General features: G+C 46.1%; 1 protein-coding gene across 1 annotated transcript in view; it reads right to left on the bottom strand.

The window, feature by feature from the left end:
* Positions 1-21,609, bottom strand: part of LOC126544089 (uncharacterized) — an 88,310-nt gene extending 66,701 nt beyond the window's left edge. The window contains exons 1-4 of the mRNA XM_050191291.3: positions 19,440-21,609; positions 18,795-18,871; positions 18,500-18,578; positions 14,565-14,682 (exon numbers count right to left, since the gene is read on the bottom strand). Of these exons, the coding sequence (XP_050047248.1) occupies positions 14,565-14,682; positions 18,500-18,578; positions 18,795-18,871; positions 19,440-19,505 (340 nt within the window). The 5' untranslated portion in view covers positions 19,506-21,609. The remainder of the gene's footprint in view (positions 1-14,564; positions 14,683-18,499; positions 18,579-18,794; positions 18,872-19,439) is intronic.
* Positions 21,610-25,939: the final 4,330 nt, after the last annotated feature.

Genomic DNA, 25,939 nt, shown 5'->3' with positions numbered 1-25,939 from the left:
TCTGCCATGAAGTCGTATATCAAGTATATAAATTTAGGCGCAATATATGGGGTTTATTTATTTATTTATTTATTTATTTATTCATTCACTCATTCATCTTTTTGTTGGAGACAATTATTTTTAATCACCTCAAAAGTTCAATTCAGCTTGTTTAGAAGTTATAGGAAGGTGCAGACATTTGCATGGCAAATTGGAATTCCAGGTAGGTATAATTTAAAATATTCATTAATTTACTTTTTAATTGCTCATTTTATGTTACATGCTGAAATTGTGAAATTGAACAGTTGGGAAGTCATACCTGCTTAACAAGGTCCCAAGACTAGCACCAATTTTGACATGCATCTCAAAAATGGTACAAAATATACTGGTGTTCCTTTTAATAGGTAATAGTTCAGGACAGTATTAGCTGCAACATCGACACATATTTTAGCACATTTTGGGGACGAATGTCTTGAAAGTGATGCTACTCTCAGGATCTCTCTTAGGCAAATATGACCTCACAGCATATCAGTTTAAATTTTGAAATTTGAACGAGTGGATCATTCAAAATGCTTATTAGTGCATATTTTAATTAGCTACATGGCCATTTCAATTTATCGTGCAAGTGATGTTTGCCTCTTTATATATTTCACCTGAACAAACAGTTGTGTTATCTTGCACAGGTGATCTAGAAAAAATGTGTTCCAACTAAAGAAAACAAGAAAAATACTAAGCACACAAGCGGTACCATTCAGAGTATGGAAATACGTCAATAGGATTGATGCCTATGTGAGAACACTAATTGAAAATCTGTACAATCACTGCACTGAGATGGCATTGGCTGCTGTTTTACAGAAAGTTGTACAGTACGAATATATTTTGCTTCTGTCATGCAAGAAAAATTGGCGTGGCACACTTCTTCGCAACAACCACACACTGTGGCTACATATTGTATTTTATAAAGATACGGCATGTTCTGTGTTTGCAGTTTGCCCAGGACAAGTTATTTCACAGTTACCAACTTCCTTTATATCATAGGCACTTGTACATGATGGTGGCTATGTGGTGGCTCATTTGAGAGCCGGCACCAAACTATGAGGAGCCCGCCATGCGTTATCCCGCACACCATGTCATCAGCGCATTTCCAGAAGTTGGCACCACATGTGTCCTTGCACCCAATAAGGAGTGGACTTAAGTTTTATGAGTAGTTTAACTTCTCGCCCTTCGGAGTCTATTTTCAGCAAGCGTACAGAGATGTGCACTCAGTGACTACCAAGACAGCAAGCACTCTGGCAGTTGAGCACTGAGCCCTTGCGTGGACAACATTGGTCTCTTAATTCTGATGCATCCTCATATAACTGTCTGACGCTCTACCCGTCATCGGCCCATCATGTAATAAACGTCCTTTACATCGATCAGTCAGAGTACGAGATGGCGGTGGGTCGGATGGAGTGTAGTTTACATTGGAGTCGACCGGATAACAAGGTGCCCGGAGATCACTGCCGATTGTTTGCACCCGGCGGCAGAACCTTGCAACGTTTCCGGGATACCTGCATGCAAAGCACAGGCAGATTGGCACAGGCGTGGCGTGCGCCACGGGTTGCCAATAGGAGGGCCGGCCCAGGAGATGGGATGAGAAGGGCAGTGCACAAGCTGCTGAAAGAGTTGTACTGGCTCTTGGCATGGCCTGGCAGCTACCGCAGCTACCGCAGCATAAGTTAGCGGAGTGGCCACAAGAGGCTGCTGGGGAGCAACCGGTGGTGTGTCAGCAATTTCTCCTTGAATGACGTTGCACAGAGCAGATGGCAAAGGACAAGCAGGCACCTGGGAGAAGGGTACCTGAGACAACTGTCGTGAGACTTCTTTGCGGACAAAGGCCTTGATCTGCGTGATCAGCGACGCTTGGTCGGAACCAATGGCCAGGCTGGAGATTGACGCGTCGGTTGTAGGAGGAGGCCGCGTCAAAGCTCGCCGTTTGCATAGCTCGTCGTTGCTCTGACAGAGGGTGATAACGTCGGCAACAGTGTTCGGGTTCTTGGCCAGTAGCATTTGGAAGGCATCATCATCAATTCCTTTCACTATGTGCTTTATCCAGTCCGCTTCAGACATGGTGGCATTGACGCATTTACATAAATCGACAAACGTCCTCTATGTAACTGATGAATATTTCACCCGTGTCCTGTGCGTGTGCGCGCAAACGCTGCCCGGCTTGGAGTTTGCAGACGGCGGGACGATTAAATACTGCTGCAAAAGCCACCTTGAACGTAGCCCATGTTTGGAAATCCGCCTCGTGGTTCTTGAACCAGATGTTGGCCACGTCCGCGAGATAGAAAACGACGGTTAGCTTGGTCGAGTCATCCCATTTGTTATGAGCGCTCACCCGCTCGTAGGACGCAAGCTAATCTTCAACGTCATAGCCGCTTTCCTGCTGAAGATGGTAGGATCCCACTGGCGAATAGCGCCAGCGCAGAGAACAGGTGGCAACGGGAGCGTCTGCTGGTCGGTGTCTGGCATGGTGGAAGGTAGGGTCTGAGTGCGGAGTTCCAGGATGGTAGAGTTGAAAGGGACCCAGCACCTCCACCAATTATAAAGGAGGTTTATGACACGACAAGCCAATGACGGGTAGAGCGCTTCACCGAGCACAGTCTCTAAGCTCGAGCTTCTGTGGCATGCGATGCTGTTGGCAATCCTGCTGCCTACGTTCAAGCATTCTTCATTACAGTATATTTAGAAATATATTCTGGTTTATTCTTTTTATGCTGTCAGCACAACATTGTAAACATTTCTTGTACTTTCTTGTATAGTTAGTTTTTCACAAATTATGTTACATATTAGACCCAAACATGGGTCTTCAAAATTTATATATTAAAGATATATATTTCTTTAGCTTTATATCTTGATATGTAGCTTGTTATCGTTGCCCTGTTGATGTATTCAAAGAAAAACCTTTACTAAAGCCTTCAAAAGGGCCATTTTTTCCTAACAAAGAAAGGATTAAACATCAAAGAAAATTATGCAGATCCAATGCACTGTGCGATTCTATATAAGCGAAACTTTCTGTGCTGGTTGCTTTGAGTGACAAAAATTAGTGGTGATGTTGATGGCAAAAGCTTCATTTCATCAACGCTTAATCTAACTGAGGGCGCGTGACAAAGGTTGATTATGACAGGGCCGCCACCACTGTGTACCAAACAGTATCTTGAAAAAGCTCTGCAACCATGGAGGGCTTTACTCCCCAACAGTCACTCCTTATTCTATGGAGTCATCATGCGGACAGGCCCTGGAAAGAAAGTGGTAGGGCGGACTCAGAGGCTAGCCTAGGCTAGCTGTTTGGCTACGAGTGTCCACGCGTAAGCTACATCGTCAAGTTTCAATTGAACTACGATTCATGAGAGCACTGCTGAAAGTCCAGTTCACTTTGTTGTTCTCGCCGATTACAGCACGACCAGCAAATGAGCAGTGCCATGATGCCAGTAATTAGTCACACTGAACGCCAGCCATCACGGCTTCCTCACGAATGCAGAAGCAGTACAGACACAACAGCGGAGGGGTCGCCGACCAAACCTATCAAGCTTGAGAATCTCGGACGGCGTCAATATTGCTCGCTTCTCGCAACAATGCAGCCCACAGCACCATAGTGAGACTTTGTTCGACCTTGGCCGCAAGGCTAAAAGGGAAAGCTTACACAACATACACAACTCATATGTGCCCGGATGTTTTATGCTTTGGAGCAAGTCTTCCCCTGCTTGCGTTCTGAAGCTGCCTCGAGTGTGCCATGGAGGCACGCGCAACTAGTAGGCAAATGCAAAGCAAGGAGATAAATGGAGGGCGGGGAGGGGGGGAGCAGAAGCGTGGTGCCATTAGTGTGCACTTAGCAGTGCCAACTTGTATTACTGGTGCTGCATTAAGGACAGGTGTAAAACTGGCAGTGCGTGTACAGGAGAGTGGGGGATGCAGGTGCAGTGCAGAACCAAATGACAACGCATTCCTGTGCTTCATCTTTCCTATATTTGTGAACTCGTACGATATAAGCTGTGCACAGCATTTTACTGCTGCCATCACTGCTACTTTAGCATGTTTTTTAAGGTCAGCAAAATAAACAGAGCTCTGATTCAGATTCACCAAATTTCTATTCAGCTGGGCTCACTCGTACTCGGACTTCAGGGTCGGAAAGAGTGAGTGAGTCGACTCACGAGCAAGTTTGCCGACCTATGACGACAACATCCCTTGCAAATAAGGTAGTAGCCCCCATCACCTGCGTTGACCCCAACTCCTCTTGGTGCAGTTTCTCATTTGCAGTATGAATGTAGTAGCTTCAACAAACTGGTGCGGATTGGTACCATTTAAGCAGCATTGCCACTAGTGCCCACAGAGTGCAAATCATATGCAAATGTGCCCCACGTTTGTTTAAACCTAGATAATTGTCCATCAGCAACAACAGCCAACCAGACAGAGACTACTTAGTTCAGCTGTAGCTGTTTGCTTGAAGAGCCTTGAGCCTATTGTCACACATATTTTGCAGACTCCAACATTGTGCATGAACAAAATGTGCACGGCAGAGGTGTCAACACGGGCCCACTACTCATTTGTGTTATCTGCTGTGCAAAAGTGCCCCTCTAGATTAAAAAGAAGAAAAAGCATTAGAAGCATCATTTGAGCTCAATTTAGCCACCCAAAGAACCCCAGAATGTCGTCTGCAGAACCCCATTTGAGAACCCTTGATTTGGCACAGTTCAAAAATGATTGCAAAGAACTCTTCCAACAACTGTAAAGAAAGAGGAATGATGCAGTTACCACTGTGGGCAGCCTCCAAGAGTTCTACTTCTTGCTTTTGTCTTAGAAGCCAATGACAACAGGCTAAAACTGCCACCAAAACTATTCAACGCCTCTCACTTATTTAAATCCAAAGCTCAGTGAAATTGCTGAATATAGCAAACAAGTTCCGTAGAAATCGTCAAGGTGGAGCAAGTTTTATGAAAGGGAATATGTCATCTACCTCATAGTAACACAAAGTTACAAAGGACCATGAATCATGAGCTTTTATTTTCTTGTGAAAAGATTCAACAAGCCTTTCTTCAGGCCAGATACACCTAAACCAACCTCAATTTAAAAAACACACACTTGATAGCAATGTTATAAGCCAAAATTGTCACGTATCATATACAATACACCATGCAGTTATGGGTATATTTTCTGACCGTGCAGAAAGATATCTTAATTGAAGAAAACTTGCAAAAAACATCAGAACCATTGAAAACATTTTAGAGTCTCCTTCAGAAATGGAGTGCATATTGCACAGCTCTAGCTTGCACAGGTTTCATTAAATTTGATTATGTCTTCCTTGAATGACTAAACGATAGCTTCAATATCACCATTCGAACATTCATAGACCTTGATTCTATGTTAATTTTTGGTTTGCAGAGTCTTTAGGAGTTAGATACAAGCCAGAAGAAAACCTTCCTTCTCTTCCAAGAATTATTTGTTGCTGCTGCTGTTTTTAGCTCTCGGAATGTGACAGGCCCCACGCTACCTTCATCATAAACCCTGCTGGCATTTTCATTTTCTTACTTATTCTACACCAATAATGATGCTAAGAAAGAGTATAACCTGTACGAACTTCATATTTTGGCACCAAATGAGGCAACCAATCTCTACTTTCATCCACAAAACAACCCATTACTGCATGCTGTGTCATGCATGATACAGCAATTAATAATTGTCTCTAAGATCCACCAGAATGTATTTCTTTATAAAAACATCGAAGTAGGCTAATAAACAGTAAATAAACACCCCAATATTTTTATATGCCTATCGGAAGTCTATAAATTGTGGAAACAACCTGTTTATTAGCAAACCTTTCTCACGCTGCCACCGTACATTTTAAGGGGGGACGCAGCCCTTGAAAACCGAAAAATAGCGAAAAAGTAGATTTTTGAAAAACCATATTTTTGGGTTGTATGTCTCAAACTACCTGTTCTGTAATCCTGTGATGATCCCTTGATATCCATCAAGGGATCATCACAGTGAATTTCAGCTTCCTACGATGTCCTGGCATTTCTCCAGGCTCTTCCTCAGGCATACACATGAATCACCTAGTTAGACCTCAATAACTCTGGAACTAATAAACATATCTTCATGAAACTTTGCAGTTCCTCATAGTTCAGTGGTGTGAATGTACCCTGAAAGTTTCATCTGGATATCTTAAAAAATAAAAAAGTTCGGTCTCCAGGGTAGCCTCCCCCCTTAAAAGAAAAATTACTCGAATTTCTACAAGTTCTAAATTCACTATGTCTTTCATTGCTAGAAAGGGAAATTCCGAGTAAATATGCAGAATTTTCTTACTTCTCCATTCTGTTATACTAGAAGTTTTGTTCTGTGCATATTACACATGATACACAGTGTCCTTTGTTTTTGGTTAAAACTAGTTAATTCCAGATGTTTGCACCCTGAACAGAATTTATGAAAATCGGATTAAACCGAATTGCTCCCCGAAGTTTGCCCTTTCATAAAAGATAATAAATGCAAGTGTTACAAAATGAATTAATGCTAGCTACGTCTTGTGAGCAATTGGTTAAGATAATCGTAATTATAATAATAATGATATACCATATTTACACGATTGTAAGTCGATCACTTTTTTAAAATTTGAAAATCTGAAGTGGGGGGTCGACGAGCAATCGAAACCGAAACATGGCACCGCCAAAAAAGCAAGACCAACGGGAGCTACAACATAGTTACAATTTTATGTTTGCTCTATGGCCCCACCCATAGCTTTTTGCTATCCCGTGTGTTTGTTCGCTTTTCAGAAGAGTTTTTCAACATTTTTGAGAGTTTTACAGTGCACACAACACTAATGAGAGGTTGCCGATAGTTGATGGAAGCGCCGCTGTTCCATTTGCGGCGGCACCCTCAGAATGGCGGCGCTTGCGGGGAGCATCGGTAGTTCATGGAAGAGCAGACACCGCTCGCGGGTTTCTCTTTGCCTGATGCGCTTAGCTTTCTTGACGAAAGGCATTGGTTTGGCGCGTTCCACTTGACTGCCGGCTACGTGCTACTTCTATGCTTCCTCAGTCGTCATGAGTGCTCCAGGCCCACTAATCATTCGGCACTCGTTCACACCAGCGTTCAAGAGGGCTGCCATCCTTTACGCCGAAGAAACAAATCGCTGCGCAGCGGGCCGCAAGTTCTATGTTTCTGAACGGGTGGTGCGAGAGTGGCGACTGCAGCGAAGCGAAATTTTCACCTGTGACGGCAAGTGAGGAATTTCCGACGTGCCAAAGTCTGGATGCTTTCCGGAGCTGTAGGCTAAGCTTGCGGCATACGTCGCTGAAATGCGCAATCGGTCCCTGCCAGTGAAGTGCGACATGGTCATGAAACAAGCCCGGATCTTCGCCTTTTAAGGACTTGCTCCGCCGTGAGTACGAGTGGCTGGCGGCAGAAACCGCGAAATTACGCCAACCGGACCTGTCAAAAGAGCCTCCCTGACGGCTGCGTGTGGTTGGGTGCATTCGGCGTGGGCTGCGGTTCCACAAGATGTCGTGGTGCGGTCGTTTGCCAAATGTGAAATTTCACGGAACGACGACGTGCTGTGGGACTGTAGCAACGATGACGATGGCAGCACTAGTGAAGATGAGTAGTCCAGTGACCATGTCAGCTATTAATAAATTTTCGTTATTGAATGCTCCCTCGGGTACGCTCTCTTTTTCCCTGTCGCACGATATGAGGGGAGGGTCAACTTGCATTCGAGTGGACTTACAATCGTGTAAATACGGTATTGTAGCGAAGAGGGATGCTATAGTGGGCCATCCTCTCCTGCACTTTCTAGTGGGTCAATCTGTAGTGCTTTTGCTCTGGGAATGCTGCTCATGCTGAGAGTTCGTGCCCTGCTCTAACGATCAGTCCCAAATGCCACCGACTAATAAACGCCTCTGCAAGTGGTGGAGGGTACTTCAGCCTACAGTGTCCATCCTGGAACTTTGATCCTGTACCGTATGCTCGACCATGCCTGAAGACTCATTCCAGCAAACCGACGATTGCACCACAATGCCATTATCTATTGCACACGGGCTGAAATGGAACTCTCGCTGCTGTTATATTTGCCGCTCACCGACATTTCTTCGCTTTTCAGGAGACTACTTGTACAAGCTGACTCCCACGTTCCTTCGAACGCATCAATGGTCGTGTTCCTGTACTGCAGCGGAATCTCAGATGCTGTTGCACTACTGTCTCCATCTGACCGTTTTCTCACTCGGAAAGGTCTGCTGCTACCTTTTGCGACAGTGGAAATCACACAGGGCTCCAGCACCATTTTCGCTTGCAACCCACTGCCATACACCGTGATGCTGCTCCGAGGGGAATGTCTTGGCAATGTAGAAGCGATCGAGGACATGCAAGTTATGGACATGCCTGATGACCATTACTGTACTAGTTCCAGTGCGCTGAGTGCTGTTTCTACGTGTGACCTATCACCCAGCGATGTGTTCGGTTCTGTCTTTTGTGTCTTTTGTGTCTCTTAGAAGAATTTCGTTCTTTCGATGTAGGGCAATCTTCCCTAGGCAGGATGTCAACTTTTACTCATTGGATTGACACTGGCTCGCAACCGTTATTGTGGCAATGTCTGTATCGTGTATCTCCTGTAGAACATCATATAATCAACGAACAAGGGCTGTATTCTCAAACATTCGCCTTCCGCGATAGTCACATTCAATAAATAAAGTGACTGTTTGCCCATGACGTCGGCGTGCACTACCGATACGCGCTGTCGAACGCTTCACATCGCATGAGAGAGCGCACCGTGCGAGTGCAGAGCAGCTCAGGTGTGTTATTTTCGAGTGTAGTGGCCATAGTACGGGTTCTGCAGACTGACTACGGTTGGTTGCAGCTGCTTTAGGTAAAATAAATTGAATAAACTGTGAAATGTTTTATTTTAAATGAATCAACAAATATCGCCGCGAAACAATGCGTGTAAGGCACCCATATAAGGCTACTATAAACTACCACCTACCTTATCTCTACTACACTCCACCACCAACCGAACACCAAAAGACGTGTTCATTAATTCAATATAGGTATGTCAAGAGCACCCATCAACACCATGACGTTAAAATAACATAGGCCGGAACTACTAGATGGCGCTGTTTATTTTTCGGTTTTGCTAAAACTGCCAATCAGCGCACGCCATTGGCAGAAGCGTGGCCAAGGCGATAGTTTTGCGGAAGGCGAACGTTTCAGAATACAGGCCCAAGTCGACGCCATGCTTCGCTGCAAGGTGATACGACCTTCTAATAGTCCATGGGCATCCCCCGTCGTCCTTGTTACGAAGAAAGATGGTTCTGTGCGGACTACCGGCGCCTCAACATGATCACTCGCAGGTGCGCCTACCCTCTTCCGCGCTAGACGAAGTAACTGACAGTCTTCAAGGCGCAGAATTCCTTTTTTCTCTAGATTCGCACTCAGGGTATTGGCAAGTACCCATGGCAAATGCCGATTGGCTGAAGACAGCTTTTGTCACACCCGACAGCGTATACGAATTTGACGCAATGCCTTTTGGACTTCGTAATGCACCGACAACATTCGAGCGCATGATGGACCCAGTTCTACACGGCTTGAAGTGGCACACATGCTTGTGCTATCTTGACAACGTTGTAGCTTTTGCTCCCGACTTTACCACGCACCTTCAACGACTCCGGTGTGTTTTGACGTGTTTAACAAACGCTGGCCTACAACTAAACCTAAAGAAGTGGCACAACTAAACCTAAAGAAGTGCCGATTCGCAACTCAGCAGCTGACAATTCTAGGCAACGTTGTATCCAAGGCTGGAATACTACCCGATCCAGCCAAACTGCGGGCCATCGCCGAATATCCTAAGCCAATGTCCGTCAAAGAATTGTGCTGTTTCATAGGTCTCTGCTTTTACTTCTACGCTTCATTCGCAATTTCACCGCCATCATATCGTCCCGGAAGAAGCTACTTGGAAGCAATGAACCCCTCACTTCATGGTCATCCGAGTGCGATGAGGCCTTCACAAAGCTCCGTTGTTTGCCAATGTCTCCGCCAATTTTGCGCGATTACAACCAGACAGCCCCTACTGAGGTGCACACAGATGCCAGCGGTGTTGGCCTCGGCGCTGTGCTTGCCCAGCGCAAACTAGGGTTTCCAGAGTTTGTCGTGGCTTATGCAAGTCGTACACTTATGAAACCTGGGATCAATTACACTGTGACAGAAAAAGAATGCCTGGCAATCATCTGGACTCTTACTAAGTTCCGGCCTCATTTGTATGGCCGAAAATTCGATGTAGTCATAGACCACCATGCACTATGTTGGCTGTCGTCCTTGAAAGATCCCTCGGGCCATCTTGCCCGATGGGCACTTCGCCTGCAAGACTGCGATATCCGTGTGCTGTACCGCAGCGGACGCCAGCATTCTGACGCCGAAGCCCTCTCGTGCTCTCCCGTACCTGATGACAATGCCTGCTGCTTACTATCCCAGTTTACCGTTTCTTCGCTCGACCTTACCACCATCGCTTCTGAGCAGCGCAAGGGCAGTTGGATTGCCTCCCTTATAGACTTGCTTTCTGGTTCATCAGCACAACCAACCACTCGCACGTTGCGTTGTCAAGCTTGCCATTTCTGCATTCACGACAACCTGCCTCATCGATGCAATTATAACCGCGACGGACGCCAGTGGTTGTTGGTAGTAGCTCGCAGTCTGCGTTCCGAGAAATGTGCAGCTATCCACGCTGATCCACAGTGTGCACACTCGGTAGTTTTCAAAACAAACCCGCGCCTTCTACAGCGGTACTACTGACGAGGGACCTACAGCTGCGTTCAGAAGTTCGTTTGCTCGTGCCCCAATTGTCAGTGCTGGAAATCTCCACCCCTCCTCTTGCCAGCCGGTCTGCAACCTTTACCTTGCCCTACCTGGCCGTTTGGGCACATTGGCATTGATTTGTATGGGCCCCTTCCACTGACATTGTTTGGAAACCGCTGGGCCATTGTGGCGGTTGACTACCTCACGCCATACGCCGAAACTGTCGCCCTCCCAGCAGCTACAGCACGCGATGTTGCCTCCTTCCTGCTTTGTCGATTCATCCTGCGTCATGGGCCCCCTCAGGAACTGCTCAGTGATCGCAGAGGTGTCTTCCTGTCCAAAGTAGTTTAAGCCATTCTTAAACAGGGCCATGTTGTTCATCGTACAATTACGGCATACCATCCTCAAACCAATGGCCTTATGAAACGCTTCAACCGTAAGCTCGGTGACATGCTTGCCATGTACGTCGCCTCCAACCACACAAATAGGAACGTCATTCTGCCCTTCATGAACTACGTGTAAAACGCCGCTACTCAGAGCACCACCGGCTTTTCACCCTTTCTCTTACTCTACGATTGGTACCCGTCACACACCATCAATACAATTCTACCATACCAGCCGGATACATCTGAATGTGCGCCCATTTCTGCCACTGGAAGACATGCTGAAGAGTGCCGCGATCTCGCTCGGGCCTTTACCTCCAATGACCAAGAGCGCCAGAAGAGCACTTGACATCACTTCTGCGCCCACCTTCCTTCCTGGAGCGCTTGTGTGGCTCTTGGCTCCTTCTGCTGCATCTGGGCCCTCTTCAAAACTACTACCCAAGTATGAAGTGCCCTACCATGTTGTGAAATGCACATCCCCCGTCAACTACGTGATCGAATCCATTGAATCGTCTTTGGACACGTGCTGTCATGAACGAGACGTGAACATCGAGCGCCTCGAGCCGTACTATGATTCACTCATAGTGAGGAGCTATTAGGTCACCGGATGGCTCCATTTTCGTTCCCAGGAGCAACTGTAGCAAAGAAGAAGTACGCTACAGTGGGCCAACCTCTCCAGCACTTTCTAGTGGGGAGTCCATGCTGGGAGTCCATGCCTTGCTCTAACGGTCAGTCTCAAACGCCAGTAACTAATAAATGCCTTTAGAATATGAATATTGTATATGCCCTCGTTTGCGCTAACGCCCAGCAAAATACCGACAGTTATAGAAACTTAATATATTCAGTGCCTACCGGCGTTGAGTGAACAAAAGCTTGTTGCTTTTTTAGTAGCAGCATTTCTATAAATATAGCAATGGCACATTGCAGTGTGCTATTTCCCACATGTCACACACATGTAAACTGTGGTAATGCGCAAGAGAATAGCGAATGCATAGCGAATGGCAGCTATGGCATTGAAAGGATGTTTGCCCAACTATATTGCGTTCAAAGAAGGGTGGCTGATTTGTCTTGTTGGTATTCCATTGATTTTCAAAAGATCACAACAGACAAGGAAGAAAGGACTGACAAGTCTAGGATCAACACAGGAACACTCCCAAAACACATGTATGTCAACAAGGGCTTGTAAGATAAGGAAAAGCATCACATCTCCTGCGAAGCATGCCTGGCCATGTGCAATACCTTTTGTACTACACTTTTCTTAGTCAAAAAGTGCAGAGAACAAAGTAAGGAACATATGGCCAAACCCTTCTCTATATTTGCAGTTATTAGTTATGTGGTTTCTTTTGAATATATTAATAATACCTGACGAGGACTTATGGAGATGAGTTTGTCACGTTATTTGCGAGCAGCTCTTTGCCATTAAAGGTTCCTGCGAGCGATTTGGCTTGTTTAAATAAAACGATTGTGTCCAAAAGTAGACCACTGTTCGTGTTAACACTTTCCTGCCCATGGGAAAAGCAGCAGTTTTTGGGTAGCCTCGTAAATACTTTTCTTTCTATCACAGAGCAAGCTTGATACCAAAGTGTATGGTATCAAATTGAAGAGGAAGAAATCCTCTTTCCAAAAGGCACTAGTAATCCTAAATAATAATTTTATTATAAAGAACTTCAAAAAGAAAACAAGATATCTAAATTAATATTTTGTAGAAAAAAATATACAGTAACATCATTGTTGCTTTGCACAGAAAGACCTTAAAAATTTCAGAATACGCAATTGAAATGCAAAGGACCAGTGCAATACTCCAGCAATTATCATCTTTCTATGTAAAAAATTTCTTGAGATATAAAAGAAACCATTAACTCTAGTGACGCGCGATACCGAGGTCGACTGCCCGCTGTCTTTTCGTGCAATCTCCCTGTACGGTGGCCAGCAAATTATCCCGACGGAAGTATGTTAAGACCCTGCAGATAAGAACTGCGACCTTTAGAACACGCAGGATATCTTTGTATCAGCACACGACAGCTTTGAAACAGTTCGGCGAAAAAGCGATACTCTGCTGTGAAATACGACAAACCAAAGTAGCCTTCTGCATCAGTGCTGCTTTCAAAACCCAAAAACTTGCACGCAGATGCATGGTGCTTACGCGATCTGGGAAACTAAGAGTGCCACTAGCGCCGACGATGCCCCTTTTTCAGAGGCGCTTTAAAAATCCGCGCATGGCGGAAAATGAAAACTGATACTGACTAAATATTTCCTAAATATAACCCAATAAATGGCACTAGCTGTCTCAGAGTGCTAGGAAAGTGGCAAAATACAAATTTGCAACCGTCAATAGCGGACTATCAATGGGAATAAGCATGGACAGAAAAATTTGTAATTAGTAAAAGTCACCAGACAAATTCCAAGTTTTGGTCTGCAAGAAAACAAAACCACCGATTTCTCCCCAGTTTTCGTGCCAGAATGCAAAACCTCAGATTTTTACCCAGTTCTTGTTTTTAAAACTTGCCAATTTTTTACCTCCTGAAATTGAAAAGCTATAAAACCAGAAAACTGAGGACTTCAATGATACACCATGCTGTAAAATGTTAAAAAAATTCATCCTGGTTGTGGGATCAAACCTAAGACCAACGCTTTTCCACTGCGGTGGCTTTACCACCCGAGCTAACTAGGAGGTAAGGCTGAAATCGACAACTCAAAGCGCAAGGATACTGAATGTGGAAAATCAGTTCTGTGGAAATCCTAAATCTTGGGAAAGCTTCACGATAAGAAAAAATTTGTCATTCAGCTCAGAGTAGCACAAATTTAAAGAAATCTATATTGGTTACACGGAAAGAAAGGAGGGAATTGAACCCGAGACCAATGCCTTTCGGGAGCAGTCACTCTACTATGGCAGCTAACCAGGTCGCAGAGTAAGGATGAATTAACGATTCCAATGTTGGTACAAAGAATACTGCAAACAAGTTCTGTGGAAATTCACAAGGTTGAGCAAGTTTCATGGAAGTAAAAAATTACCCTCCATCTTCAGACCAGGACGAATTTTTCTTCAACAACGCTTTCTGAGAAACCCGTATGGGCTTCCTTTGTAGCTTCGTGCTATTTTGAGGTAGATAAAAAATTTGTCTGCTTCACTGAAGTTACAAAAAAGAAGCTATGCCAGACAAAAAAAAAAAAAAAAAAAAAGAACTAAAGCATACTGCCTACACTACCTCTGGTCACACAAAGTCATTAAATATAAAACAGCCCACATCACACATTCTAGACAATAGACCTCTAACAATCTTTCCAGCAATGCATACAACATGCCGAAAGGCTTGACATATACATTGCTCAAGAAAGTGAAAAGCAGTTGGGGACACAGGGCTACATAGCAAGCTTAATTTATGCGACAACTACCTGGAGCTGTTTGCTGCTGTGACTGCATAGATGGGCCATATGACTGTTGGCCAGGCATGAGACCACCTGGTGCAGGGCTGCCTCCTTGATCAGGACCTCCTGGTCCACATGGTGGTGGCTGCGACAGATAAACAGCAAGAAGCAGCCTGATCTTGCCGTAATTTCTCTCTACCATGAAGCTCTAAAGTTTTCAGCTTGAGGAGCCCTACTAGTTTAAAAAATCTAATTGTGAGGTTTAATGTCCCAAAACTGCACAGAGGGTTACAAGAGATGCTGTAGTGGGCGGCTTCGGATTAATTTTGACCAGCTGGAGTTTTCAATGAGCACATAAATCTGTGTAAAAGTGCTTCTGTACTTCACCTCCATCAATATGTGGCCAAGGATCAAACCTGCGACCTCATGCTCAGCAGCAGAACACAATAGCCACCAAGCCACCGCGGCGGGTGCGCTACCAGCTTTCCAGACTAAACTAATATACTGTGCATTTTCAGGTTTATTGGCTTTCAGCAATGAAGTCTTGCCTGCACGGGTAACCAAAAAGTAGCAGTGGCTTCGTAAGTGGCTATGGCTCTCACAGGAGGTCAGACAGAAGCAGGAAAAGCAAGCCTGCACAAGAACTAGACATCTTGCTCGAAATAGTGAAATTATTTCCAAATGCTGACACATTACAAAAAAGTTTCAAATGAATAAAACTCGGCAAACGACCACTACATAAACGTAAAAAAAAAAAAAAAAGACTGAGCAAGGTTAACTAAAAAAGTTCAGGCAAGAACTGCCATAGAAAATAGACAAAACCGAGTATGTATAAGTATATAACAAATTTTAGCTTGCCGAATGGACACAGAAAGTTTTTATGCTGCTTCGAAAATTCTGCATAGGCCCAGCATTTTCTACAAGTATGAACCAACCACCAGCAATAGCCTTTGCCAGTTTCAGTGATAACTGCTACGGACTGTTTGTAGGGACATTTTGGATTCCTGCCTCTGACCAACTGTGGTTTGCTTAATTTGATAAATATGTTCCATCCCCCAGCTTCACGAAGGTAAGTGAAAATCGGTGAATCCAGGTTGTAACACTTAGTACAGGAAAGCCACCTGGGCATTTCATGCATAGCAAGCTGTCCTACATTTCAGAAGTCTAATTTCATATCATTTCATTTATTATACCCTCAGGGCCTTACAGCATTACAGAGGGGGGGGGCAGGCAAGCTACAAATACAAATCAGTACATACAACAGGTACAAACTTTTGAAATAAGAAAGAACAGAACAAAAGTTCAAGAAAAGAGTACAATTACAAAACCAAGGGAAACCAAAAGGCATAATCAGAAATAATGGGAGGTTGCAACTGTTTGAAACAGGAAACAAAAGAATAAGCACAGATCAACAAAAGTGCTTAATCATGAATTGTTAATAGCAACCACTGGAAACCACAATAACACTATTGCTACGCAAAACTAAAAATATTTTAGTTTCCTTAAACTTGGATAAATCAGTGATGCTTACGATGTCACTTGGAAGGTCATTCTATACATGGCAAATCTTTGGTAAAGATGAATTAAAATGCTTCACTGTTTTACAAAGGCGAATATGAGGTTTGTGTGCATCGTCAAGCTGCTGTGGTACAAACACCGGTGGAACTATAAAGAGAGAATGAAGATGTTGATTGTGGTGGTAAATTTTGTGAAATGGGCTGTCTGGCTATCTTGCAGCGGTCAGTAAATAACGGAACACTCAGATATTATTTCACGCATGATAAGTTAAACTGCTTTGAGACTTCACCCCTCAACCTGGAATATAGATTAGAAATGTAGTACTGGTACAAAAATCATGCACTGGATTTTTTGATTCGAGGATCAATGCATTAGTTACAACCAAATGTTGCATTTTCTCAAGATTCTGTGAAGTGCTGTAAAAAGCTTTTGTGATAGGGCGTACCTTGGTGCTGCCACAGTTTAAATGCTTGTGACTGGGAACATCAGAGCAGCTCAGTGCAACCAGCACAAGTGCACTGCACCAATACAACATACAAGAACACTAACTTTACGGTCCACTGCAGCTTTATTGCTGGTATTAAAATGAAACATACAGCAACACCTTTTATTCATATACAAGGCTCCATAATGGACAATATTGCATAACCTTAATGACGCAGGCCTCAAGAACAAACTTAACATGAAATACAATCTGGTGTTGTCATGGCATCTCAGCAGAAGCACAGATTTATATTCCAGCAGAATGGAAAGTTGCTAAAACAGTGACCGTCTACAAATCAGGTGATATTTCTTGTCAGTCAAATTATAGGCCTATTTCTTTCACATGTACATGCTGTAGAATCTTGGAACATATCTTAAAATCCGTTACAGAGTTCATTGAGGCAAACAATGTCCTCCATCCCTGCCAACATGGCTTCAGGACTGGTCTGTCTACCGTTACTCAACTTGTTGAGATCCTACACGATTTCGCCAAAGCAATTAACGACCAGAAACAAATAGATGTAATTTACCTAGACTTCTCAAAGGCCTTTGATCATGTCTGCCATGCTAAACTACTTCTAAAGCTTAAACATATACTAGGAAATGGGCCAATTTTTCGTTGGATTAGCAATTACTTATTTGACCGCCGCCAGTTTGTTCAGTTAGGCTCCCACACTTCTGAAACTGTGCCAGTACTTTCTGGTGTACCCCAGGGTTCTGTTTTCGCCCTATCCTTTTCCTTTTATTCATAAATGACATAACTAATCAGGTTGAATTCAAGATTAGGTTTTTTGCAGACGACTGCGTACTGTATAGAGAAGTACTAAACCGACAAGACCAAGCTAGTCTTAATAAGGATTTTTCTTTGATAGCCTAATGGTGTGAAAATTGGCAAATGGCCTTCAACTTCGATAAAACAGTTTCAATGTCAGTAACAAAAAAGAAATCCAAGCTTACTGTTACATACGCCTGTGATAACACTATACTTAACACGGTCACTCAGTATAAGTACTTGGGCGTTATCATGCCATCAGACTTAGGATGGTTGGCTCATGTAGAGCATGTAGCAAGCAAAGCGATGTGAAAGCTTATGTTCTTAAACCGGGCCCTGCGATACTCTACGAAGGAAGCTAAGCTCTTGGCCTACGTGACAATCATACGTCCTGTCTTAGAATATGCGAACGTGGCGTGGTTTCCCTTTGCCCATAATCAAATAGCTACTCTTGAGGCTGTCCAGCGAGAAGCCGCACATTTTATCTGTAACCGATATAGGCGCACCGACTCGCCTACTCAGATGCTATCCAAGATCAGCCTTCATACACTAAGCAGTTGTGCAATGCTGTACTCAAATTTTTGTATCTCATCCTGCATAATAAGGTTCATGTGGATTCTAACACGTATATTTCCTATAACACATCCAGAGAAACCCGTCACAAGCATTACCTTACACTCCAAGAATGTTCTTGCACTAACGATACATTTAGCTTTTCGTTCTTCCCACGAGCTGTTTCCGACTGGTATGCTTTAGCCCAGACAGTAGTCGCACAGCCCACTGTTGACAAAATTTGTTGTTTGCTGGCCACGAACAGTACTGTCAGCCACGAATAAGTGATGTTAACATTGTGTTTATCGCTGTTTTAATTACCAAGTGTTTTTGGAAATCTGTGATGTGAAATTACAGATGATGCCATCGATTTTTTCTCTTTTTACAAAACATCATCTGTAATTGAAATAAGTTGATTGTGCGTTATGTTTTTGTCATACTTATTGCTGTTAACATAGGTCCATTATCCTTTACACCCACTAAGTACTCTTTTGTATTCTTTATGTAAATGCCTGTACTACAATGTCTACAGACCCTTCTAACCCACTCCAGTAAAAATCCCGGATGGGATTGACAGTATCACAAAATAAATAAATAAATAAATATGGTCCCTAGAGTGCCCAAAAACGATACTTACAATAGATGCCTGCACCACAGGACCAGCGTCTGCCACTGATGCCAAGTAGACTAGATTTCTGTGCAATATTTGCTGATACCTACAAGGCAGAAAGCAAACCACATATTTTTTTTTAAAGACCCAACTGCAAAACAGAGAAGTGCGTTAAACATTAGAATATTGGTGTTCCTTGTACACACGCGGCACATTTGCAGAACAGAGAAAACAAGTGCGTTCAACATTAGAACAGTGGTGCGCCTTGAACACATGCGACACATTTGCAACACGAAAGCATTGCGTGAAAATGCATACTCACTGCAGACATTCCGAAGCCTTCCCTTTGTTTTGATAGTCGACAATGGCTTGTATTAACTGGCTATTTTCATCCAGCATCTACAGCAAAAAAAAAAAAAAGAAGGAAGAGGGGGAATTATTGAAAAGCACAGAAGCGGAGCGCATTTTCTCATGATGTGTTGTTGCTACACTGGTTTTAAATCAGAAGCACTTCAGGGTTGACAACGCATGTCTTCTGGTACCGCAGTTTTTTACTGGTCATGCACAGAGCAATACTTGCACAGTTACCGAAAAGTGTTGAAGTTTGAGGAATTATCTGTCCCCATGTGTTGTTGCCATATTGGTTTCAAACCTCAGGCACTTAAGGCGTGACAGCACATGCCTTCTAGTACCGAAACTCTTTACTAAACACGCACACAGCGGCACTTAATAGAAACAGAACGAACAATTACACTATGCACTTTATGGTCGTTTAAAAGAACCGCATAACGTGCCTGTCAGAACACTATGCACATAATGAATGCGCTTGCAAAATGCTACGCCAACTAACTGTCTTTCAAGAAATACAAGCCGCTAGCATGATTCTAGCACTTTACGTTGAAGTTGAGGCACTGCTTAACATATTTTATAAGTCTTAGCAACCTGAATACCGCAAGAAAATACCAACCTTTTGTATCTGAGCTGGACTTGGGTTATGCCGCCCTTTCTGTTGTTGTGCGAAGGCGACCGACATGTCACTTGGCTTGATGTGTCTTGGAGGCAGAGCCTGTGGGGTATTGTGCTCAGCAGTACCAATTAGTGTACGGTCTGAGCGCGAAAATGCAAAAACGATGACTTGCCTACATCGACGGTACGGCGAAGCCAAACAATGGTTACGCGAAAGGAAGCGCGGATACACAGTGTGCCTAGACGCCAAGTGCACGAATACCGGGAATCCAGTGTTGCCGCGATATATTTTAGAGATGCTGCTGGCACAGTGTCGAACTAAAGTTTTTTCCTTCCGGTTTCCATTCCCGTTTAGCAAAAACTATTCAAGCCGGTTTGAAATACTTTACGGTAGCTCCGGAGTTTCGCCCCGTTTGCTGGTTTTTTTTTTCCCCCGCTACTGGAACTCTGTTGTTTATGGACCGCTTTGGCGGTTCGTAATTACTACTGGCGCCTATCTACAAGGTCCGTCGTCATCTGCACCCTCCTGCTGCGTCGTCCAACTCGAGTTCTTCGGCAACTCTCGGCTTCGCGAGTGCGAGTGCCCCCGCGGCACTTGCCGCGTCGGCGCGGAGCATCAAAGCTGTTGTCCGCTGCGTCGAAAGAGCGGAACATTACCGATGCAACTGCCATCCAAGTCAGGAGCGCCTCCTTCTTGGTGACAAGTGCAACGTGCGAAGGCGGTACTCTGAGGATGGATACCACCAACATGGAGCAGAACAGCCCTGCTGTCGTGGCGCACACCTCGGCCAAGAGAACGAAGGAAGCTACTGGCCTTCCATCGGATGAAAATGTAGCTCCAGCAGCCCCGAAAGGACCTCGCTCATCACAAGGCCTGCCCGCACGACCGACACGCACGTCTGCGCAGTCGCCAACGACATCGTGGTACAAAACGGTTATCAAGCCTCGTGCTAGATATTTCATGTCCACTCTGCACAACCGTATCATTCAAGCGGCCCTGAACGCCTGCCTCGAGACTTCCCGATTTCAAGGTTTTGCTCTACACAAACCCACTAATACGGTCATAGTATGGGCGTCTGCTATGACACTAGTTTATAAACTCGAAGAACTGCAACAAATACAAGTCTCGGAAGAATGTGTCCTTCCAGTCCAGGCGTACCTCGCCAGTGGTACCGATTTAAGACGCTACGTGGTTAATGGCGTTGACCTTGACGAAGAACCCTAGAGGCTCCTGCAGGAACTATATCGTGTCCCACACACAAGGTCGTGGCTGCTCGCTACCTAGGCAGCGGTCGTACGTGCCTAATCACGCTTCAAGGGCCTAATTCCCCTCCTAAATTACGGCTGCGTACTGCGCCCGCGTCCGTTCAAGCCTTCCGTTGTGTACTGCTATTCTTGCTTTAGACAGGGACACATGAAATCATCCTGCCCCTACCCACCCAAGGACGACACCATGGAGCCTGAACCGTCAGCATCGTTTAGATGCGGCCTATGCCAAACAAACGATCATGACATCACTTCCACGACGTGATCCTACGAAGTTGAAGGCCACTAAGAAGGCTCGACAACGCCATTCTCGACAGCCAGCAAGGACCCCTCGAGATCCATCAATGAAACAAGCCCCTGTGTACAACCGTTACGCCGTTCTGGCCTCGCTGGAAGAGGACGCTAGCCAGGTGACAATAGCAAGTACAGCGACAAGTGATGCGGCCACTACTGTATATAGCGCAGCTGTTAGGTCGTCCACTTCACGACTGCAACGGGCATCACAATCGATGGAAGACACGCCGCTTCCTTTGGCAGACGAAGAGTTCGAGATCGACGCTCGCCTGGCCACCCTTGAAAAGGAAATCCAACGTCTCAAGGAACGCCGTACAGTGCTCCGACGTCGTCATGACGGAGCGCGGCCGTCGCATTCGTCGTCGACGTCTAGTCCTGCTCATATGGCTAACCCGGCATCTGTGTCGAAACCTCTTTCACCCCAAGAACTCTTGCACCCCAAGAAACAGCTCCAGCATCTCACCTCGGTTCTACTGGCCAATCTTAATCTATGATGGCTGCTACCTCTTCAAGTGTGCCAGAAGGCATCTTACAGTGGAACTGTCGCGGCATCGCGGGTAAGGTCGGAGAGCTGCGTCAGCGTCTCAGATATGGGAAGCTGCGTGTTTGGCCTGCCACTCATTTCAGGATTTGTGGCATACTCATCGCCTTCAATGTTGGAACGTAGGAGTGCTACGCCCGATGTCCTTCCAGGAAAGGCTGCAGCGTATGTAAGATGCACTCTTCATCAGACTCGCGTTGACCTTTCACGGTGGAGTACTTTATGGCAAGAAGTCGTGGCCGTATTGGTTCGTCTCCAACGCACGAACGTTATCATCGTTTCGTACTATGCCCGCCCCTACAGCGGTCGTGCGGCTCGGTTGTGTCTCGGCTGGTTGGCGCACCTACGACAGAAACATCCTGGTTGCCCCATTATGGTAGCAGGAGATTTTAATGCGCCCCACATCACATGGGGATACGCTCTTTCCAGTGCGCGTGGCACGTGTGTGCTGGACACATTTATGGACGCCCAATTCACTTTGCTTAATAATGTGTCAGTGCCTACTCGTCGTCGTGACCACCCTCGTGCGCCGCCACACTCACCGGACTTATCTTGGTGGCTAGGAAGGGCGACCGTCTCCTGGTCATGTGAACCCGACTGCTGGGGTAGCGACCATCATCCGATTCACCTTGGTTTATCTTCGGGCGGAACAGGCCGCCTCCGCCGACTATGTCAAGTGGTGGACTGGGATCGATACGGGGAGGTATCAGAAATCAATGTATCTAACTCCATGCTGGACCCGTCCCATTGTCTTAAGGCGGCATTAGTTGAGGCGACACGTACGTCGTGGGTTGATGAATCGCGAACCGCTCCTGATTTGCAACTTCTGCGTCTCTGGGCGTCGCGCCGCCAAGCAGAACTTGCATCAGAACGTGACCCTGCATCAAATACCCTTCTCTGAGAGGCCCAACGCCTTACAGCAGTAGCTCGGCGCCATGAACACCGCTTAGAACGTGGCCGCTGGATGGGCTGGTGCCCTTTTCTCGGACCTTCGCCCTCCAATGCCTCTATTTGGCGCACCTTCCGAGTAATGGAACGTGGTTGGCGCCCTCCAGAACCCGCAGCCTGCGCCCTGTTAGCATCAGGCCAGACACCAGCAGTATTCGCAGAAACTGTCGCCCACACCTTCTTTCCGGCTTTGGACACAACACCGCCTCCCTTCGTTGTTCAAAACTGCCTTCCCGCGGACGCAGGCACGCCGCCTATACGCTCTCCGACATCGAGGGTATACAAGCTGCCTTCACTATGGCAGAGTTTTTAGCAGCAATAGACCTGTCGAAGCCATGCAAGGCACCAGGACCGGATGGCACACCGTATGAACTTTATAAAAACACGGAAGGCAAGGTTCTCGAAGTGCTGTTGGGGGCCATAAACGAAGCTTGGGCTACAGGAGTCATTCCCGATTCTTGGCGGCATGCAGAAATGGTCTCTATTCCCAAACCCGGAAAACCCCAAGATAATATCGCTCATATGCGCCCAATAGCACTAACCTCAACCTTAGGCAAGCTGATGGAGCGTATGCTCGCGACACGTATTACATGGTGGCTCGAGCGGTACTCATGGTATCATCCTGGCCAAATCGGTTTCCGTGCTCATCTAGGCGCAGAGGATGGCCTTGCGTACCTATCTTCTATGGTTCTCATCGGAGGCCGCTCCCGAAAAATTCGCACGATTCTGGCAATGGATATTCGTAAAGCGTACGACCATGGGAGTCACGAAGCAATTATCGGAATTCTCCATTGGCTTAAGTTCCCTAGCCATGTCTGCACATTCGTCGAAGACTTCCTGTGCGCTCGCTCCTTCTCCATTCGCCTGGCTGGTCAAGCAGCAGGTCAGTTCGTCGCACATCGGGGTGTCCCACAAGGATCTGTGCTCGCACCAGTCCTTTTCAATATTGCTCTCCTTACACTAGCTTGGAAGCTAGCCACGATACATAACGCACAGTACATAAAGTACGCAGATGACATCACTGTCTGGTCAGTTGATCCTGAAATCTGCCACCAAGAACAAGCGCTCCAAGAGGCCCTAAACCTGACGCACAACTGGTGTGCTCAGATAGGCCTTGACATTTCCAAGGACAAGACGACGTACATGTCAGTAGCGAAAAAGTATGGGCGCCGTCTACTGGCACTCCGGCCTCTTCAGTTGACTCTGGATCAGCAACCATTACACGAGGCTTCAACTCTCCGTGTACTCGGCCTTGAAATGAATTCCTCCGGATCTGCGGGACCATGGGTCAAGAATGCAAAGCAACAGGCCGCAGAAACGATACAGTTGATACGTCGGATTGCGAAGAAATCTGGCGGAGCGAGCACCAACATGGCTCGCCTTCTTGTCCGTTCTGTATTGCAACCACGACTCGTCTACAGAGCCCAGTTTCTCTCACAAAGGCACAATGGGCTCGCCTTGAGGCCATTAATAACGAGGCCATGCGGGCCATAACGGGACTACCACGTCTCACACCGTTGCCAACCCTACAGGCCGAGTCCCAACTCAACACTATCGACGAACTCGTACACCAACGTCGATGCGTGCGCGCCCTAAAGTCATCATATTTCTGCTCGGCTGCTTCACTGGCCCGGTACATGGGACACGAAATAGGCAATCCAGCATCTACGAGACCCGATGTAGCTCCGTGGAAAAGGTTATAATTAAGTGACAATAAAAAAATAAAATAAGCCTCTTGGTCGTCTGTATAGCCCGGTTAATCGTCAGGCGAATGCCCAAGTTTCCCGCCTTCGTCGCGCCGATGATAATCAAGACGATGCGACTCTTGTAGCATACACATATGCCAGTGTTAATGGCATCATGATTCATACAGCTCTCGTGTGTTCATTGATACCAGAGGCAGGCCAGACGTGCTCGTATGTTGCCGATCCTGCACCACCGGCCTACCTTGCCGAGCTTGCTGCCATACGAGACGGCTTGGACGCGTTGCTACCTACTGTTCAAGCTGCTCGATACTCTCAACTCATCATTCGCACAGGCTCTACTCCAACCATCCACGACATACGTAGGGTATCTCGGTCCACTCTATTCTCAGATAGCATTCACCGTCTTGCTGCCACTAGGAATATCCTCATACGCGTCCAGTGGGTGCCTCGAGCAGCCCTGTCGGGTCTCCTTGAGCAGATATGGCAACCCACCCACAGATTATAACATACCCACTTCCACATTCTCCTGAAGACGCCTGTGGACGACTGATCCGGGAAAAGGAAAACCTCCGACGTACCACACGAGCTCTCATACCTCCGTGTGGGTCAGACCTCCCTGGTGGGTTAACCCGCCGAAAGGAGGTTACGTTAAGGAGGCTACGTGTCGGGGTCGCGCTCACCCCGTCTGTGACCGCTCTCTGGCCACAACAGTACCATGGTCCTTACGGCTCATCGTGCCCATTTTGCAACACAGAAATCCAAAATGTGACAGTGACACACCTATTATGGACATGCCCAGGACTTCGTCTAAGCCGTCTCCGCCACCTCCGGGCAACAGGCCTTCGGCCTGGCCGCCCACCCGACCTTGAACATTGGATTCATGGACCACATCGTTCACTCCTAGATTTTTTGCACGAGTCGAATCTGTTCGTGTATTTTTAGCATCCTTTGTATTATGCCCAAGGGCACGCTTTCGAATTAAAAAAAAGAAAGCTAATTTACGTTATAAAAAATTCGCAGTTTCGCCCTAAAGGCAAATAATTGAGTGCGATAGCAAATTATTAGACAGCTATACGAAGTAAAGTTAGTACTTTTATAGCCGTATAAATTGCACACAAGCATGGTGTCACGTGCGCACAGGCAAACGTGAACAGTCCTCGCACCATGATCGCGGACGTGGAGTTCATACCGCGGACACTGGCCACACTAGAGAGGCTAGCCACACTCGCTGTTAGAACGCTGGCATGATGAAGAGCGTTAGCAGCGGCGAGCGAATGCTTCGTGCTGCCTCTAGCTGCAGCGCGTCCCCGAAACTTCAGTTTACGCAACCTCCACCACTAGACGCGCGAGAACGAAGCGCGCACGAAGCCACAAGCCATCTCGGCTCGCCTGGGCTTATAATACCCACCAAAGATTACCTCCAAGATCGGGCGCGCGGTCGTGCTCAGCCACACCAAGCGCAGCAATGGCAGCCTGCACCTACAGTATTGTGACGAAGCTGTGCAGCTTCGAGTTAAGCTTATGTACAGAAATAAAAGAAAATTCACCGACGATTACGATGCTTCCTAATGCGAAATTTTCAGTTCGCGATATATTGGCTGGCGCGAACAATCTGTCTCGTGCGGCACATTGAAAACGGAGCGAAAAGTGCGGCGCGACTTTGCGAGAGGCAACGCGTAGGTGACGCGTGGGTGCAATTCACAGCAGCCGCCGCAGACAGACCTCCCAGACGACGCGTGCTACTCT

The sequence above is a fragment of the Dermacentor andersoni genome, chromosome 1 (genome assembly GCF_023375885.2).
Source record: "Dermacentor andersoni chromosome 1, qqDerAnde1_hic_scaffold, whole genome shotgun sequence".
NCBI lineage: Eukaryota > Metazoa > Arthropoda > Arachnida > Ixodida > Ixodidae > Dermacentor > Dermacentor andersoni.
This window is presented reverse-complemented; position numbering and strand designations above follow the sequence as displayed.